The sequence below is a fragment of the Dreissena polymorpha genome, chromosome 15, assembly GCF_020536995.1.
Source record: "Dreissena polymorpha isolate Duluth1 chromosome 15, UMN_Dpol_1.0, whole genome shotgun sequence".
Classification (NCBI taxonomy): Eukaryota; Metazoa; Mollusca; class Bivalvia; order Myida; family Dreissenidae; genus Dreissena; species Dreissena polymorpha.
The window spans coordinates 57,224,666-57,242,278 of NC_068369.1; the positions used below are offsets into that span (position 1 = coordinate 57,224,666).

At 34.0% G+C, this 17,613-nt stretch overlaps 3 protein-coding genes across 3 annotated transcripts in view; 2 read left to right on the top strand and 1 right to left on the bottom strand.

Moving 5' to 3' along the window:
• LOC127860913 (bifunctional purine biosynthesis protein ATIC-like) overlaps positions 1–554 on the bottom strand; it is an 81,463-nt gene extending 80,909 nt beyond the window's left edge. The window contains exon 1 of the mRNA XM_052399226.1: positions 445–554. Coding sequence (XP_052255186.1) covers positions 445–466 — 22 coding nt within the window. The 5' untranslated portion in view covers positions 467–554. The remainder of the gene's footprint in view (positions 1–444) is intronic.
• The window catches only part of LOC127860914 (uncharacterized protein KIAA1958 homolog), a 217,918-nt gene that overhangs the window by 172,677 nt on the left and 27,628 nt on the right, over positions 1–17,613 (top strand). The gene's annotated exons all lie outside the window — the stretch shown is intronic.
• LOC127860922 (uncharacterized) lies at positions 10,022–17,329 on the top strand. The gene is made up of 4 exons (XM_052399243.1): positions 10,022–10,333; positions 11,278–11,415; positions 13,579–13,698; positions 17,031–17,329. The coding sequence occupies exons 1-4, from the start codon at positions 10,096–10,098 to the stop codon at positions 17,141–17,143; spliced, it is 609 nt and encodes a 202-aa protein (XP_052255203.1). The 5' UTR covers positions 10,022–10,095; the 3' UTR covers positions 17,144–17,329.

Sequence of the window (17,613 nt, forward strand, 5' to 3'; positions counted from 1 at the left end):
TTCTTCAAAAGCAACATTTTGCATCATATTTTTTTTATTAGCATTTTCTTATATGTTCTACAAGTGTTAACGAGGCTATTGACTTATAAATTGAATTTATTGCCATAATATTTATTGAAGTATTTCTATGTGAAGAATACGCCTTTTTACACTTTACATGAACCTTAAGAAGACGTTTTTGTCGGAAGATTTTTATAAATTAAGTATGTGTATGCATTATAATAAACAACGGGTAACTAAAAAACAAATAAATAAATAAATAAAAAAAACATTGTCATTGACATCGAGCGCCTATCATCACTATGCTCATGCCATGGCCGGCAATAAATTTTAATTTTGGGAAGGACTGATATATTAATACACATGTACTTAACAGGTGTGTCCAAAACGAGGGCAGAAATAAATAATGTTTAAGTCTTGAGATAACATACTAAATAAACATACCTAAACGTCCTTTCGTCTCCATTATGCTGCTTAATCTGTGCTTGGAACTTGAAACGGCGAAGGCCTTGCGGAAATGTCCCGCGATTGCTGTTTTCACAACAAGTAATATTTTCGAGCGGGATGCGAACAACTAATAGTTTACCAAACTCCTTGAAGCGCAACCTCGGCGCAGAGATTTGACGGAAACCAGAATAGCTCATATTTCAGAGCATGGTAAATGTTCAATATTTCTGATTCCTCAGACGAAACAACAACGAAAAGTTGCGAATCTGAAACATTTTAATTTAATGTTGTCAATTTACCCAAAGACCTATAGATAACATGTATTCTATAGGTCTTTGATTTACCAAACCGCGAAAAGGCGCTTTTTAATCGGAGCTCTCGTTTTACATAACAAGATCTCGAAAGAAGCAAATTTAACTCTTGGCTTCCTTAGACGTAACTTGAAACTGCACTGAGTTCTGTCGTTAAACGGCATATCTTGCCTCAGCTAGGTCCATACTGGTTTGAAGCTCCACTGTCACGGACTCAAATCTACAAGAAGACATTGATGAACAGGAAACATCCACAGGCGGGCAGCAAGATTTGTTACCGGTGACAACGCTAACAGAACTGCATGTCAAAAGAATGCCCGAGTATATAAAAATCTCTCCACTCATAGAAAGATGGAGGACCAGCAGATTGACATCCTTATATACGGTGGTTGAAGGGCTGGTGACAGCCCTGCCAAGCCATGACTTCCTTACCCAAGTCCGTGTATCAAAACGCAAAGTTACCACAAAAACTTTCTAAGATTATAAGGCCGACAACATTAGTGAAAAATACTCAACAAATAAGTCCACGTGCAATATAAACAAATAGCGTCTATATTCTTTTTCCGGAGTGTTATTTCCAATTGTGTAATCGGCCGCTTCTGAACTTATATGAGTGCTTATTCGCGTAGTATAAAAGATAATAAAGTAGTACAATTTCCCATTTTTGCTTACATGTGCACGAGACGCTTGCGCTAAAAATTCGTAAAATAACCGTATTGCATGCGTATTCGGAAGTGAAAATAAAAATGTAATTGCAACGCAATTACATTCATTTTGTTTCAAATAAAAGTACAAAAATATCGTGGTTAGTGTTTGAAGTTAATATCATGATAGTGTTATGACTTTTGAGCATGACTTTATAAATGCAAGAACGTATGCATATCGGTAATTCCATTCTTCCTTGTGATATATGCTAGTGTATGCAGATAGAGAAATGCGCTGAAGCATCCCAAACAGATGAGAACAACGTAGTGAAGTCACATTATATATGCTATGATCAATTTCTCTGCATCAAAGCTTTAATGAACCAGAATGATTTAGCGTTCTATGAGGTCACATGAATTACGTTATTGCATCATATGAACAACGTCTTAACCGTTTGGAGACGTCGTCATTTTATCTTGCGCTTTGCGAGAGACAAATGCATTTAGGCAACGAGCTCAAAACGGCTGTGTTATCATATTTTTCGTTCAATGGAAAGAATCGCCACAGAAGTGGTGGGGAGTTTAGTTCTATAGTTGTCAAGAAACGAAACCTTGTCGATATATTGATGGAGCGCGAAATGTCATAAACTGTATCTGAAATTACGGAACGACAGCCGAAACGAAGCAAAATTTCTAGACATCACACTGGTAGCATATTTAAACTTCCGCTGCTAGATTCAAAAGTCTACAATCAAAAAGAGGTAATTTTTCCTGAAAGCTTCCTCACACAGTCAGAAAGAAAGAGCTGCATGACAGAAAATGGCAAGCATTAAAATAGCTTTAATAGCGTCTGTTAGGAAAGCGTAAAATAGAATCAAATTTTGTATCCATTGTGAATCCAATGCTGATTCTCATCATAATTGTTGAAGAAGAGGAGAATCGAAAAGAAAAAAGATGAGGTGAAATGAAAGCTGGCACTTGAAGAAAATGAAAAAAACAATTAGAGCGAGAATACACAAACGATTTTTGCTTAAAATACACACGGTTATTGAGGAAAGCTTAAGAAAATAGATAAGAAGTAGTCGGTAACGTTTTGAATGAAATCGTCGAACTTCTTGGACACAATCGTTGTAATCGTTGTAACATTGCAAACGGCACAATGGGCGTGTCTGTTGATTCTATATTATCCGTAATGATACTGCCATATCCGATGTACGCAACAATACTACGACACCAAAATGTATTGCTAGTTTGAAAAATATACTAAGAAAGAAAAAAGAAGAGGATCATATCAAGTCACGGATCAATCATAAGCAAAGCCCTCAACCGGCAATGACACCAAAATTTCAATTTGTACCAATCTATATTGCTTGAACTATTAATATACACGTATTCCCCCACTTCTTTACTGCTTAGGCCTATTCAAAACTCAAAATGGCACAAAAAAACCTATAGTGGGGAAGTCGGGTCATTAAGTCATGTGACTGACTTATTTACCCACCCCTTGATGAGGCCCATCGAGAGGTCGAAATAGCTAGGTTTTTAATATATGTATTTAATTTACAACCCTTGCTTCTAATCGCGATCGCTTTATGAAATTACCCGCTCCAGTTTAATAAGTTCAACACAAATATTTGACCCCCTAAATATAATGTTATGAACACACGCACTCTGTTAGACCAAAGTCGACACTGTCAACCAATATTTTTTACTCAAATAATCATAGTTACATTTGAAAGCTCAATATTGTATATATAAAGAAAATTGGACACTTAACATAAGATCCTTATTACTTATGTTCATTTAATGTCTGTGAATGTACGCAAATTATTTGTCAATTAAACTGACAAAACATGTGCAAAGGAAATCGATATGTAAATATGTGATGTTAACGACTATTTCTTGCTTTTTGCTTAATACGGAAAATTACACAGATTGTCGTGTTTTATTTCCTTAATGCGGAACGTTTTACATGTAAATATACGTTGACGTTTAAATTCAGAGGCGCTTTCATCTGTCATGACATTGATTGTATACTAATACAACGATCCAAAGATATGTTAACAAATTCCTTTAAAGCGTGATCCAAGACAATCAGTTTTACACTTACAATTTCCCGAGGTAAAGACTACATGGTGCAAATAACTGTTTGTAAAATCATTATTTTCCTTTACATCATTGTTAATTGTGAAAGAAACAATAACCCTTGTTACTTTCTGTAGTTGTTAAATACGGTTTATTTGCAGATCCTCTAAAACTATTTTAGTACCGGTACTTGGAAGATGAGAGCATTAACTTAATATCTAATAAGTACATATGAACTCAAAATTATAGCTTTATGAGTGAAACATTTATTACTATTTCATTCTAAATAAAGTCATCGAGGTAATTCTCCCCAAATATTATTTTCACGATTAAAGTATTAACTATATAATAAAGAATCTCAGTGATATGCATAAAACAAAAACATGAGCATACTAATTATTTGCCATGCCGTATTTGGATTAACCGTTTTTTTTCCAATAAACATTTGTTTCTTGCCTCCACTTAAAGAGAACGGGATAATATGTCTTTTTGAATATTCTTTTTCTAATAAAGGTATTCGGTAACTCCACCGACATATCAGGATTGGGAATTTTATTATGTATCGTGCGTGTTATTATTATCGCATACTTATATATGTTACATGTCATACCCGTAGCCAGGGGGGGGGGAGCGTTGGGTGCATTCGCACCCAATGTTTTTTGACGATTAAACAAAAAGTGTTCTATAAGTTGCACCCAACTTAATGACGCAAAAAGGTTATTTATCCTTTCCAGGAACCCAGTGAGTCTTCGTATTTAAGCGTTGCAATAATGTTGTATTTAATATGCAACCGACAGGTCACCACATAATTCATTTCTCGATGAAGCCATATCCACGATAATATTTAAATAAATAGATATGTGTTTTCTGTACAATGCAAAATTATAAACCTGGCAATCTAATCCGTATAAAATCGATACTTATTTATAGATATTTGATACTAAATGATTGTTTTGTAGCTTTTGTCATTAATGTCTGTTAAAGCTATAACTGTAATAGATATCATAACATAATGATGAAGCCTACGTATTGTGGGTTGAAATCCGAGTCCAATAATCTTTTTCGACAATGATCTTTATGGTTGGAAAAAACGATTTGATTTACTTGAAAAAATAATCTTATACAAAAGAAAATACATTTTAGATGATTATTTACGGAATGTTATGCCAGCTTCCGAAAATGACTGAAATCAAAGGAAACCCTGTCGACTATTGCCGAAGACTAATGAGTCACTGGTTAATAATTTTGCATTATACCACGATTTATAACAATTAATTTACATTTTGTGCACAGCATTTTCGACAGACTGCGTTATATTTTTGCTATATCCCCGTACAACCAGTTTTGGATCCCCTAAAGGGTTTTCCAGCAAAAATATCAGATATGCCTTAGACAGGATATATTTTATGTTGAATGACAAGAAAACAAATCATTTCTACAAAGCAATGTATTTTTTTTTTCGGCGTAAGCTGTATTAAGCCAGCTTTTCACCCTGACTTGACCTTTGTAAGTGTCCAATAATATTCAAATTAAATTTCCCGCGGCTAGGTACGAATGAATACACTTCATTTATTCCATTGGCTGATTTGAGTATGACACCAGAACATTGGAAACATATCCGCGTCTTTGTAACACTGTTTTACTGCATGAAACAATGTTATCTCTAATGAAAAGGCTCAATAGATAGAACAGTTTTACAATCAATTTTCGACATAAATACAGTTTGTGCGTTCACCTTTTATTTTCAGAGAATTACCAGCGCAAAAGCGTTTATACTAAAGGCTATATTCTCATATTTAGTACTTACTTGCATTGCATTTCAACCCGCGAGGTTTCGGGTCAATTCGCGGCCAGTGTGTGAAAGTCAGAGTTTATATACAGTTCATCACCGGAGTTCGCAGAAGGGGTTGCGATCTTTTCATTGAAGAAAAAAATTGGAATCTATGCTATTTTGTCTGATGGAGTAAATAGTTCGTTTAGTCGCTTTGTCGATATATCAATATTTTAGGCACAGCTGTTGCCTTGGTCGTGTACAGTTGGCGTAAACAAGCCGTCGTTTCAGCAGCAGAATTGTTACCTAACTTTAATGCATTGCATTCCAATCCGCAAGGTATCAAGGTCAGTTTGCGGTCAGTTGCATAAATCTTTATATAAACGCCGTCTCGTAAACTGTGTGCACTTGAAGTCTGTTTTGATCAGAAAGATACTAAATAAAGATATTCGGCGATATTATTGTGGTATGCCAATTATCGATTTTTAATATGTTTTCAACATTTGCATTATAAGGACCAATTTTGATAAAATTAATTAGAAATATTTATCCATTTAGACCAGTTTATTAAGCATGAGCACAATAATTCACTATAATTATGCAATTAAATAAGATTCGAGTATTGCCGGCTGACCTATATGCACTCGTTTATTTTCATGTTTCTTGTGTTTTTCTATTCTGTAAATATAGATATCTGAGTAATAATATCACATAAAGAAAAATAAGCCACGAAATCTGGCGCAACACCCCGTAATTGATTTGCTTGTGATGGAGCTAAGACCTGCGCAGAAAAAAGGCATCCGCTACTTTTTATCTTATAGAGATAACTTTTGATCGTTCATAAACATCGACCACAATCAACGCCGTATATCTTTTTTAAAGATATTTCTTGTTTAAGTTTACCAACACCACGGAGCGTATATTGGCTAATCCGTGTCAACACTTAATGGCATCTGTTCTGCTCCACACACAGAACTTTTCACAATGTTACAAATATGTCAAACTTGACACTGGGAAATATGTCCTACTCTTAAACAGTTGTTATTGGCGTCGCACTGAAGTGCGGCGACTAGTATGTAATACGTTTTTTTTCGCTTATGGGAGGATAAGTTATTTTACGGATCAATGTATATATTTTTGTTGTCAGAATATCTTGCATAGTGGTGATTTTTGTGTAAATTAGTGTAAATAAGTACTGCATTTGTGCCTATAACATTTACTACAACATTTATTGCCAATAATGCAAAGCTAATTCTTTTAATTAATAACTGATCAGAGGGACTGTGCAATAATAAAAGATAACAGGGACTGGGCAAATACGCGAACCGGTGAATAAAAACAAAACATAATCAAAATATATGTATTTTGTGGTTTTCTAACAATAGCGCAGACTTTTGCTCTTCGAGTTTTGGTTTACGCGTATTTTCCTCAATTTTACAAGACGACAGTGATTACACGGTTTATTGCTCTATCGTTATGTACACACCGGTCTTACTGACAATAAAGTGGTGACGTCACCATCTATGTATAGAATGATTGCTTTATTGATAACCGTTACACTACAGTCAATTATTAATATCTTAGTTAGAAGGTGATTTTTCAAGCGGTTCCGTAGTGTAGTGGTTGCACGCTCGCTTCACATGTGAGAGGTCCAAGGTTCGTGCTCCAGTAGTATCAAACTATTTTATTTGTGTTCTATGTTAACTTTTTGTTTTGATGTAGACATTTTAGTTTGAATAAATATGCTGTTTTTTTGTAACCATTTTTGTTTTTATTATGCCCATGAAATACATGTGTGAGAGGGTTGGGGGGGGGTCGTAAACACATTCAAACTTTTACAGTGTTTTAATATCAATGAGTACTCAACGACTATCGTAAATGAGCAACGTAAGAATACGTTCAGAATCATCTCCCCTTGAAGTTGAGAAAAATATGATATTACGCTTACAAGATGAAGCAGATTTTTTAAAACCTATACAGTTCTGTTCCATTAATGAAAAAACTTCACACGGATGCCAGTAAAAAAAGGAAACAAATGTAAATAAAATGAGCTATGAAATATTTTGGGGTTACAACACAAAATCATAGATAATGGTTATTTGGGGGTTATAACACAACGTCATAGATAATGGTTATTTGGGGGTTATAACACAAAATCATAGATAATGGTTATACCAGTATCTTTTTCTAGTTTGTTTAAAATAATCGGCCAATATATTAATATTTACAGTAGAAAAAATCGTTCCATGTAACTTCATTGAGTGCCCTTTACACTGAAATTCCCGACGCCCTTTGGTGCTTTGCATCAATACTTATCTTGTAACGAATTTTAAACGTTATAACATATGATCAAGTGGACGTTAACGTTTAATGTTCTTTAACTGTGACGGATCTTGAGCATTATTGGCAAATAATAACAATAAATAATATTTTTTCTTAAACGTCCTGGTATACATTGTTAAGGACTTTAAAGGGACTGTCAACCACGACGACAAAGAAAGGAAAAGTTTTAAAATACCGTACTTTTTTACAATTATTAGTTTATATTGATTAAAATATCACGACTGGTATATTACATTACTTGACAAAAGTTATTAAGTTTTCATATTTTCAATATATTCTGTAATAAATTGTACTGGGTATGTCCACCAGGTAACTTCCAGTTAACTATAAAAAACGCCAGTAGATTGATCATTATCGTCACGTGGTAAACCCAGGAATGCAAATTGTGCACGCGTAGTGAATTGTATATATTTTATATATAAAATGACCAATATACTTGCGTTATTTATAATGTGTATATCGTTATGTCACCTATTTTTGCGATTTACTTTCGATTTCACATCGCGAAATTTTATTACCGAATATACTGAAACTATTAACTTTTTTCAAGTAATGTAATATACCAGTCGTGAAATTTTCATCAATATAAAGTAATAATTTTAAAATAATACGGTATTTTAGAACTTTTCTTTTTTCGTCATTCGTAGTTGACAGTCCATTTAAGACCACAGGGCCAGTAGTTTGTGGTTATAGGGGTTTATAAAGCCTTAATTGTTATATGTTTCTCAAATTCGTTTATAAAACAGAACTAATTTGTTAACTACTAGTTTAACAAAATAAGGTAACCAGTTATAATATTTTGATTTCTGTTTAGTATTGATGCAGCTTAGCGAAGACCCAGTTTTGTTAATCAGTGTCTGTTGTACAATACAATATGAGAACATTTAGAGCAATGCTAGACCTCTGGTACTATCCATGGTAGCGGACAAACAATTATTTTGAAAAAGTCAAATATTTCCTGTTTCCATTTAATTAGCTCGATTTATGAATGGTAGAAGTTTGGAATGGTAAAACACACCAATTTTATCAAGATTCCAATAAATAATGATATTTTATACGTTCTTATTGCTGATTTTTCATTCTATAAATGTGTTGTTGCATATGTAAACAAAGTATGTGCGCGCATACTAGTGTCGGGTTAAACACCGTAAAATGATGTATTTTCGTTACTGATCGAAAACGTGGTTATTGAAAAACGGTAGTGGGAAATACATGTATGTTAATTAAATATTCATGTCGATCCGTCACTGAATAAAACGTCACCAGAATACAGAAGTTTAGGTTTCATTTTCAAAATTTTCTAGGGGGAGAACCCCAAAACCCTCAAATTGCAGTAGGGGGACATCCCTTCCTGCACATACCCACTTCGCCACATCGTTGCTCAATATAATCGTTGATGTGAAAGTTCGCACCCCCCTTTTTAAAACCCTGGCTACGGGCCTGCATGTATACGTTTCAATCATTCAATTTCTAATTTATAAAACAGTACAATCAATTGGCATTTTTACCATTCCATCTCTGATATTTAAAGCAATTAAGACCACTTTATATTGTAGCTATTCCATTTCTGATGAAGAAATTTGGGGTCAGCTGCCTTACATGTGTATGCTTAGTTTGTTTATATGTGAACATCTCTTGCTGACGTTAACGAAATGTTTGCCATCTTATTATTATTTCCTGCTATTTACACTAATCAACAGTAACATCAAACACAACGAAAATCTTTGATGTTCAAGTTCAGTCCAAATTTAAGCAGTATCCTTATAACACTTAGCTCGTACATAACAAGCCAGACTACAAATCGAACAAACTAAAGTCGAAACCCGATGGCTCGGACTCGATTGGCTCAAATTTCCGGTTAGCTCGAACTCTGCTCAGAGCATCAATTATTCATTTAAGTTTCGCATGGTGGAAATTCGCGAAGGTCAAATTATCGATTCCGATTTTATGGGAAGTTTTTCAAAACGAAAATCCAGTATATGCGAAAAGTGTCGTCCCTGATGGAGACTAAACATGAACGACACTTTATGCACATTTAGCCCGGTTTTCTCCGAGCCCGCCTTATATATTTCAGGCGGTTTATGGCCCCCCAAAAATAAAATTTATATGTTTACAAATATACTTGCTTGGGTTGAAGATTTTTGTAAAGATTATTATCGAAATAAAGTACCACTTTGGGCAATTCATACAAAGTCACGCTTTCAACAGGGGGGGGGGGGGGGGGGGGGGGGGGGGGGCGCGTTTTAATATGGAAAGTTAAAACATCTCTTTTATCACCAGAAATCAAGAACCAACCGGTTTCCTGTAACCACAGAAGTTTCTAAACCTGGCCATATCAGTATGAGTTAATGTGAAGCTGAAAATTTAGTTCCGCTCATTGTAATTCTGCACAATTAGTATCGACTGTGTTCATTAAGTGCTCTCGCTTCGGGCGTTTCGCATCGGAGAATAAAATCATTGACATTATAATACTTTGGAAAAAAAGTGTTACATTATGGGATTAAAGGTTTGCGGAATATTTTTGTTGGGATGCATACCCGTTGCCCTATTTATCGCAGCCTTGGCCACCGAAAGATGGGTGATCATCTCCAACCATTTAGAAAATGGGACTGTCGAACTAGTGGCAAGACTGTTTGAAATTGAAATATGTGTTATATCGACAGTTGCGGGAGAAAATTGCACTTCATTTCGTGAAGATCAAGTGCCGGGTTTCCCAAACGGTGTTAGTCTTAGTAAGTGAATAGATTATTTTTAAAATTATCAAAATTTAAAATATAGTTGATGGATGGATAGATGGAGGGAGGGATGGATGGAGGGATGCTTGATGACGGATGTATAGATTATTTTTTAACCGTTTTCTTATGCAGGGTATAGAAAAAGGTGGCCAGAATTATTCGCTTCACTACTGCAGCTTGTGGTCAATAAGTTAAACTGGTGTCCGCCATGCTCTTTGTTTTGAAACATGCACTTTGTTTCCAGATAAAGCAAATATCGGTCAACTAATGTCATTTTTCGGTTCCTGAAAGACAAAGCTTTAACTCCATAATAAATAGTGTATCTTTTTTTTCTACTTGCTTTTGATTGTTTTTTGTATTATATCTGCACTTTTAGTTGGGATTGAGTTATATAAGTTATACATTTGTGATTGCCTGTTAATCTGTCCGTCCTATTCATTCGTCAACCGTCGGTCCCTCCTTTGAAATGTGTAGGACGTGATGAAACTGTATGTACACCAGCATTTGGAATGTGCACACGAATCTTTTTGTGCATGTTCCAGCCGTTTTTTTTTTGTATCAGGATAGGTTTGTGTATTTGTTTCTTACGACACCGGTGATGAACCATGTTTGGCCCATTTGTAGCAAAAAATGACATTTTTATATTTGTTTTGACATGTGTCACAATCATCTATAATGATATATTGCTTCTAGGTTGATAAAACTTGACAGCATATTAATTAGCATGCGTACGTCTAGGTACTTAAGTGCATTTATCTGGTAATTCGACATCTTCAAGACGTTTGACCTTTCTATTAGACAATCGGATATTTTTTTTATCTGAGTCACACGTACCGTTTAGAATTCGTTAAAAATACCTAACAGAAGTACAAAAAATTAGCAATGAAGTCAAAAGTTGCAGTATTTAAAGTATAAGGCTTTTTCGCTTTCTACATTTACAGAAAATTGGACTCTTGCTCGTTGCCTTCTACTTACAAGCATCGTTTGTGGGATATGTGGGCCTTTTGTACTGTGCAGACATCTATGCGAGAACAAAAAGTGGCTCATTCCATATTGCGCTGCTCTTTGGACATTGGCATGTGAGTAAATAATGCAGATTTGAACAACTCAACACAATTCAATTGTAAATGAATGAATGAATGAATGAACGAATGAATGAATGAAAGAATGAATGAATGAACGAATGAATGAATGGATGAACGAATGAATGAATGAATGAATGAATGAATGAATGAATGAATGAATGAATGAACGAATGAATGAATGAATAAATGAATGAACGAATGAATGAATGAACGAATGAACGAATAAATGAATGGATGAATGAATGAATGAATGAATGAACGAATGAATGAACGAATGAACGAATGAATGAACGAATGAATGAATGAACGAATGAACGAATGAATGAACGAATGAATGAATGAATGAATGAATGAACGAATGAATGAACGAATGAATGAATGAACGAATGAATGAATGAATGAATGAATGAATGAATGAATGAATGAACGAATGAATGAACGAATGAATGAATGGATGAATGAATGAACGAATGAATGAACGAATGAATGAATGCACGAATGAATGAATGAACGAATGAATGAATGAACGAATGAATGAATGGATGAATGAATGAACGAATGAATGAATGAACGAATGAATGAACGAATGAATGAATGAACGAATGGATGAATGAATGAATGAATGGATGAATGAATGAATGAATGAATGGACGAATGAATGGATGAACGAATGAATGAATGGATGAATGGACGAATGAATGGATGAATGGATGAATGAATGAATGAACGAATGAATGAATGAATGAGCGAATGAATGGACGAACGAATGAATGAATGAATGAATGGATGAATGAATGAACGAATGCATGAATGAATGAATGAATGAATGAATGAACGAATGAATGAATGAATGAATGAATGAATGAACGAATGGATGAATGAATGAACGAATGAATGAATAAATGGATGAACGAATGAATGAATGGATGAATGAATGAATGAATGAATGAATGAATGAATGAACGAATGAATGAATGGATGAATGAATGAATGAATGAATGAACGAATGAATGAATGGATGAATGAATGAATGAATGAACGAATGAATGAATGAACGAATGAATCAATGAACGAATAAATGAATGAACGAATGAATGAATGAACGAATGAATTAATGAATGAATGAATGAATGAACGAATGGATGAATGAATGAATGAATGGATGAATGAATGAATGAATGAATAAACGAATGAATGAATGAACGAATGAATGAATGAATGAACGAATGAATGAACGAATGAATGAATGAACGAATTAATGAATGAACGAATGAATGAATGGATGAATGAATGAATGAATGAATGAATGAATAAATAAATAAATGAAGAAATTATAGAATGAGTGGACGCGACGAACGGACGGATTGATGGATCGACCGACCAATCAGCCAACAAAGCTACCAACCAAACAATCACGCAACCATAAAATCAACCAATTAACCAACCAACAAACCAGTCAATCAATCGACTTCCAAAATGGATCAAAAGTATAAATAAAATATATAATGATGAATCAACATGTACATTACGAATCTACATGTTAATAGTACAAGATTTACTTTATGCGTAATAATAACAAAGCACACATGCTTAATTTAATCCAAACAATATAATGACCATGACCTTTGACCTTTCGACATTGACATCAAATGGTTTCTTTCTTTCCGCACATGTAATCAAACGAGGCGATCGATCGACGGATGAATGGATAAAAATAATGAATTAAATCCATAATGATGAATCAACCTGTACATGATTCGAATCTACATGTAAAAGGAACACGATTTACTTTATGCGTAATACTAACAAAGCACACGTGCTTAATTTCATCCAATAAAATATATATAGTGACCTTGACTTTGAACCTTTGGACCTGTAAATTGAATGGCTTCTTTCTGCACAAGTAATTATCATACCAGTTTGGATTAACATTGGCCAATTTGTTTTCTAAATATCGTGAGGAAACGGAATGGTTTTCGCCAAATCGAGTATTCTACCGACCGATATAAATATACAAAGTAATTAAACTGTACATTTTAAAAGGGGGAGGTGTCGTATTACATTTTAAGTGCCGAATATATTTATGTTGCAAAATGTTAGAAAATATTTTATGGCGACCAACAGTCCACGCTAGCAGCATTTTGATTTTTCTTGCAGGTCTTTGCAGTCTTATTCACATCGGACTTATGTTAAGGAATACAGTTGCAAATGGAAAAGAAATCGAACACTCTCAAGGAAATGTAAAACAGACGCGACCATTGTCGCTTCTTCTTGTAGGTACGCCAATCAGAATATTCGAGATTTAATTCAAATAAAAACAGAATGATCAAATGCCTCTTTAAAAAATATCCTTTTATTACATAGGCAAACAACTTCTTTAAAAAATTACTCGGCGTTTGCGCACAATGGGTTTGGTTTAATAAAATATAGAATTGACATATTTTTGCGTTTTTTTTCAGCCATATTTATGTATTATTTTGCTCTAATAATTTCTTAAAATTATCGGCAAAAGCGTATTCAAAGATGTATTCTTATCCTACTTTTACAGCGAATTCGGTTGATTAAATTTCTGCTATACTCCATGGCACGAAATGACGTCATTTTTCAACAAAATGACGTCGTAGATCCAGCGAAATTATCCAGTTAAACTAATTTTATTTATATAAAAAGGTTCAGATCTACTGAATAAAAAGTGGGATAAATAGAATAATAGATTAGTGTTGATTATAGATCATGTTTATCATGCTCGACACGAAAACTTTGTTTTCTAAGCTTAGCGTGATAAATCTGATCTAAAATAAACACTAACCTAATATTCTTTATATTCTATTATGACGTGACGTGTTCAAAGCATATGATTGACTATTTAGAAAGGTCATAAAGTAGTATAAAGAGATATGCATAGAAAAGTTCGTGATCTTTGTATTGCTAAAACTGAAACCTATAAAACTACCCTCTTTACGTATTTCAGGATTTGGTACGTTGTTGAGTCTGGGGACAGCTATTGTGATTGGTTGTTTTTTCCATAAACCAACCAATCGGCATACAGTAACTTGGGAACCACTTCACAACCAACCGGTTTAAGCAATTACATGAACAATTTTGACCGCGGTTGTAACTATGCATGTTTTCCAAAGTTTACCAATGAAACTACAGCGACATCGTGAAACAACTTCGCAACCAACCGGTTTAAGCAGGGCTTCACGGGATAAACCTCGAAACCACTAATAATTTGATCGGTTTAAGCATGGCGTCACGCACTATTATATACCTAACAATCACACTTTGTGTTATCCATTAGGTATTCTGAAAACTTACACCAAAATGTATTGCATAAACTGCCTTTCACATAAACATAATTCAATCATTAGAACTCTATCAAGACATGATCTATAACGGATTTTGTTTCGTTTATTTGAATTGACTGAATATACTTTTATGTAATTGATTTTGTTGTAAAATAACGTGTTTCTTTTATGTACCGTTTTGTATATAAAAATGCATTGCCTTTTTTTCGATTCCTGTAACGTGTTTGTTCTATGTACCGTTTTGTATATGAAACTGCATTGAATAATAAGAGTCGTTGAGAGACTGATGTTTCCATAACTTAGGTGCAATACTAACATCAATATTTTCAACGTCAGAGAAGCTACTTATTTTACTGCATATATATTAAGTGTGTGGGTTAATTGAACGTGTTTCTGTTTTATTGTCGCATTATGTTGCTCTGAACGATTTATTCGACTGTGCATGTAACACTTGTCAACGAAAGAGAAACAAAAACAATCTAATATTCAAATTAACTATTTTTCATTTTATATATCGAATGTTTCTATTGGATTGAATATCAATTTTTGTAAATATATATCTTCGAAACGCAAAAAGTATGTTTATTTTGATGGAAAGTACACGATGCCACAATACATGAAAGAATATTAGGGATACCCATAACACAATATAGTAAATACAAATAAAACACTTTTCTGATGTAGGTTTTAATAAATTAAAAGTAAAACAGTATAAAATATTAAGCAAAGTAAATAGTTTAAGAAAACCTTCTTAAAATAGACGGTATAACTGCCAAAGAAATTGTCTAAAACCTAGTCTGGTTAATATAAAATCAAATAGTATCGCCTTTATCTTAAGTTTGTTAATTGCACCATTGGCGACCAACGTTCTGTCCTGCTGTTGCTAATACGTTTTAAATAAATCGCCGGACTTGGTATCGCTTCAATAATGACTTCTGTTGCTGTTGTTAATTATAGAAGATAAATGGAATATTTTCCTCTTCCTCCTCGATAACCGAAAATGAGTCGTCTGTGTCCCGGCTCTCCTCCCAGAGACCGTAGCCGAAATCTATTCTGCCGGGAACAAATATATCGCATAATACAAAATCATAATTGCATAATAAACATACATTGGGTTAATAATAATAATAATAATAATAACCATAATCATGACCATAATCATAATAATCTACTTGTGTGCTTTTTTTTAACGCCAAATAAATAAACTTAAATACATTCCAAATGTACATTGAATTACAAAAGTAAAACATTTATCTTAACGTGTATTACTTTGGAAGCAAACGACATTAGATGATAGTTATAACGCAACAGTGACTAGATCTAACTTGACTGCAACACTGCAAATAAGCTCGTACGTGTGCATTTTGTTTTTATATGATGCTTTAGTAATTTTACAATAAACTTCTTTCGAAAATCCCGTAAATAAAAACAATACGAAGATTTAAATGTTGTGTTCATAGATATGATAATACAACACTTTCCATTTGATGCGTATTTACTTTTATCCACTGCAGGATGACAGCTTATAAATTTTGTTTTCATTCATCGCCATAATTGGTTCATATCCGAGAACTGATACAATTTCTGCAAATGACAACCTCTTCTGCCATTCTGCCAGCATTGACTTTATAAATAAATGTTCTTGTCATTTCTATTGGAGGCATCAACTATTAATATTTAACAGCAGCACGCTTTTAAATATTAATATTTGATGCATCCAATAGAAATGGATATGGTATGCAGGCTTTGTCATAACCATGTATTGGACATTGTTCCAACTTTCGCGCACGCTTATTGGAATAAGGCAACGTACTGCGTCAAACACGCCTTATGGATATTGTTGTTGTCCCCTACCGGTGAAACCGGAGGGAACTTATGGTTTGCACTCCGTCTGTCTGTCAGTCAGTCAGTCCGTCACACTTTTCTGGATCGTGCGATAAGTTTAAAAGTTCTTAATATTTTTTCATGAAACTTGAAATATGGATAGATGGCAATATGGAGATTATGCACGTCATTTCATTTTGTGCCTACGTAAAAAATTCTGGTTGCTATGGCAACGAATATAAACAATTTTTATTTACTGACAATGGTGGAGTTTCACCGGTAACTCTTTTTATATATATCTTTATTCATTAGGCTTTAAATGGGAACTGACTGATTTTTTTCGTGACGTGTTCAAAGCATATGATTGACTATTTAGAAAGGTCATAAAGTAGTATAAAGAGATATGCCTAGAAAAGTTCGTGATCTTTGTATTGCTAAAACTGAAACCTATAAAACTACCCTCTTTTCGTATTTCAGGATTTGGTACGTTGTTGAGTCTGGGGACAGCTATTGTGATTGGTTGTTGTTTCCCTAAACCAACCAATCGGCAAAAAGTAACTTGGGAACCAATTCACAACCAACCGGTTTAAGCAATTACATGAACCATTTTGACCGCTGTTGTATTGATTCATATTTTCCAAATTTTACCAATCAAACTACAGCGACTACGTAAAACAACTTCGCAACCAACCGGTTTAAGCAGGGCTTCACGGGATAAACCTCGAAACCACTAATAATTTGATCGGTCTAAGCATGGCGTCACGCACTATTATATACCTAACAATCACACTTTGTGTTATCCATAAGGTATTCTGAAAACTTACACCAAAATGTATTTCATAAACTGCCTTTCACATAAACATAATTCAATCATTAGAACTCTATCAAGACATGATCTATAACGGATTTTGTTTCGTTTATTTGAATTGACTGAATATACTTTTATGTAATTGATTTTGTTGTAAAATAACGTGTTTCTTTTATGTACCGTTTTGTATATAAAAATGCATTGCCTTTTTTTCGATTCCTGTAACGTGTTTGTTCTATGTACCGTTTTGTA

Coding starts and splice junctions, on each gene's coding strand:
- LOC127860922 (XM_052399243.1), top strand. CDS start 10,096: ATGGGATTAAAGGTTTGCGGAATATTTTTGTTGGGATGCATACCCGTT. Junction 11,416..13,578: donor TGCTCTTTGGACATTGGCAT/GTGAGTAAATAA, acceptor TTTTTCTTGCAG/GTCTTTGCAGTCTTATTCAC. Junction 13,699..17,030: donor ATTGTCGCTTCTTCTTGTAG/GTACGCCAATCA, acceptor TTCGTATTTCAG/GATTTGGTACGTTGTTGAGT.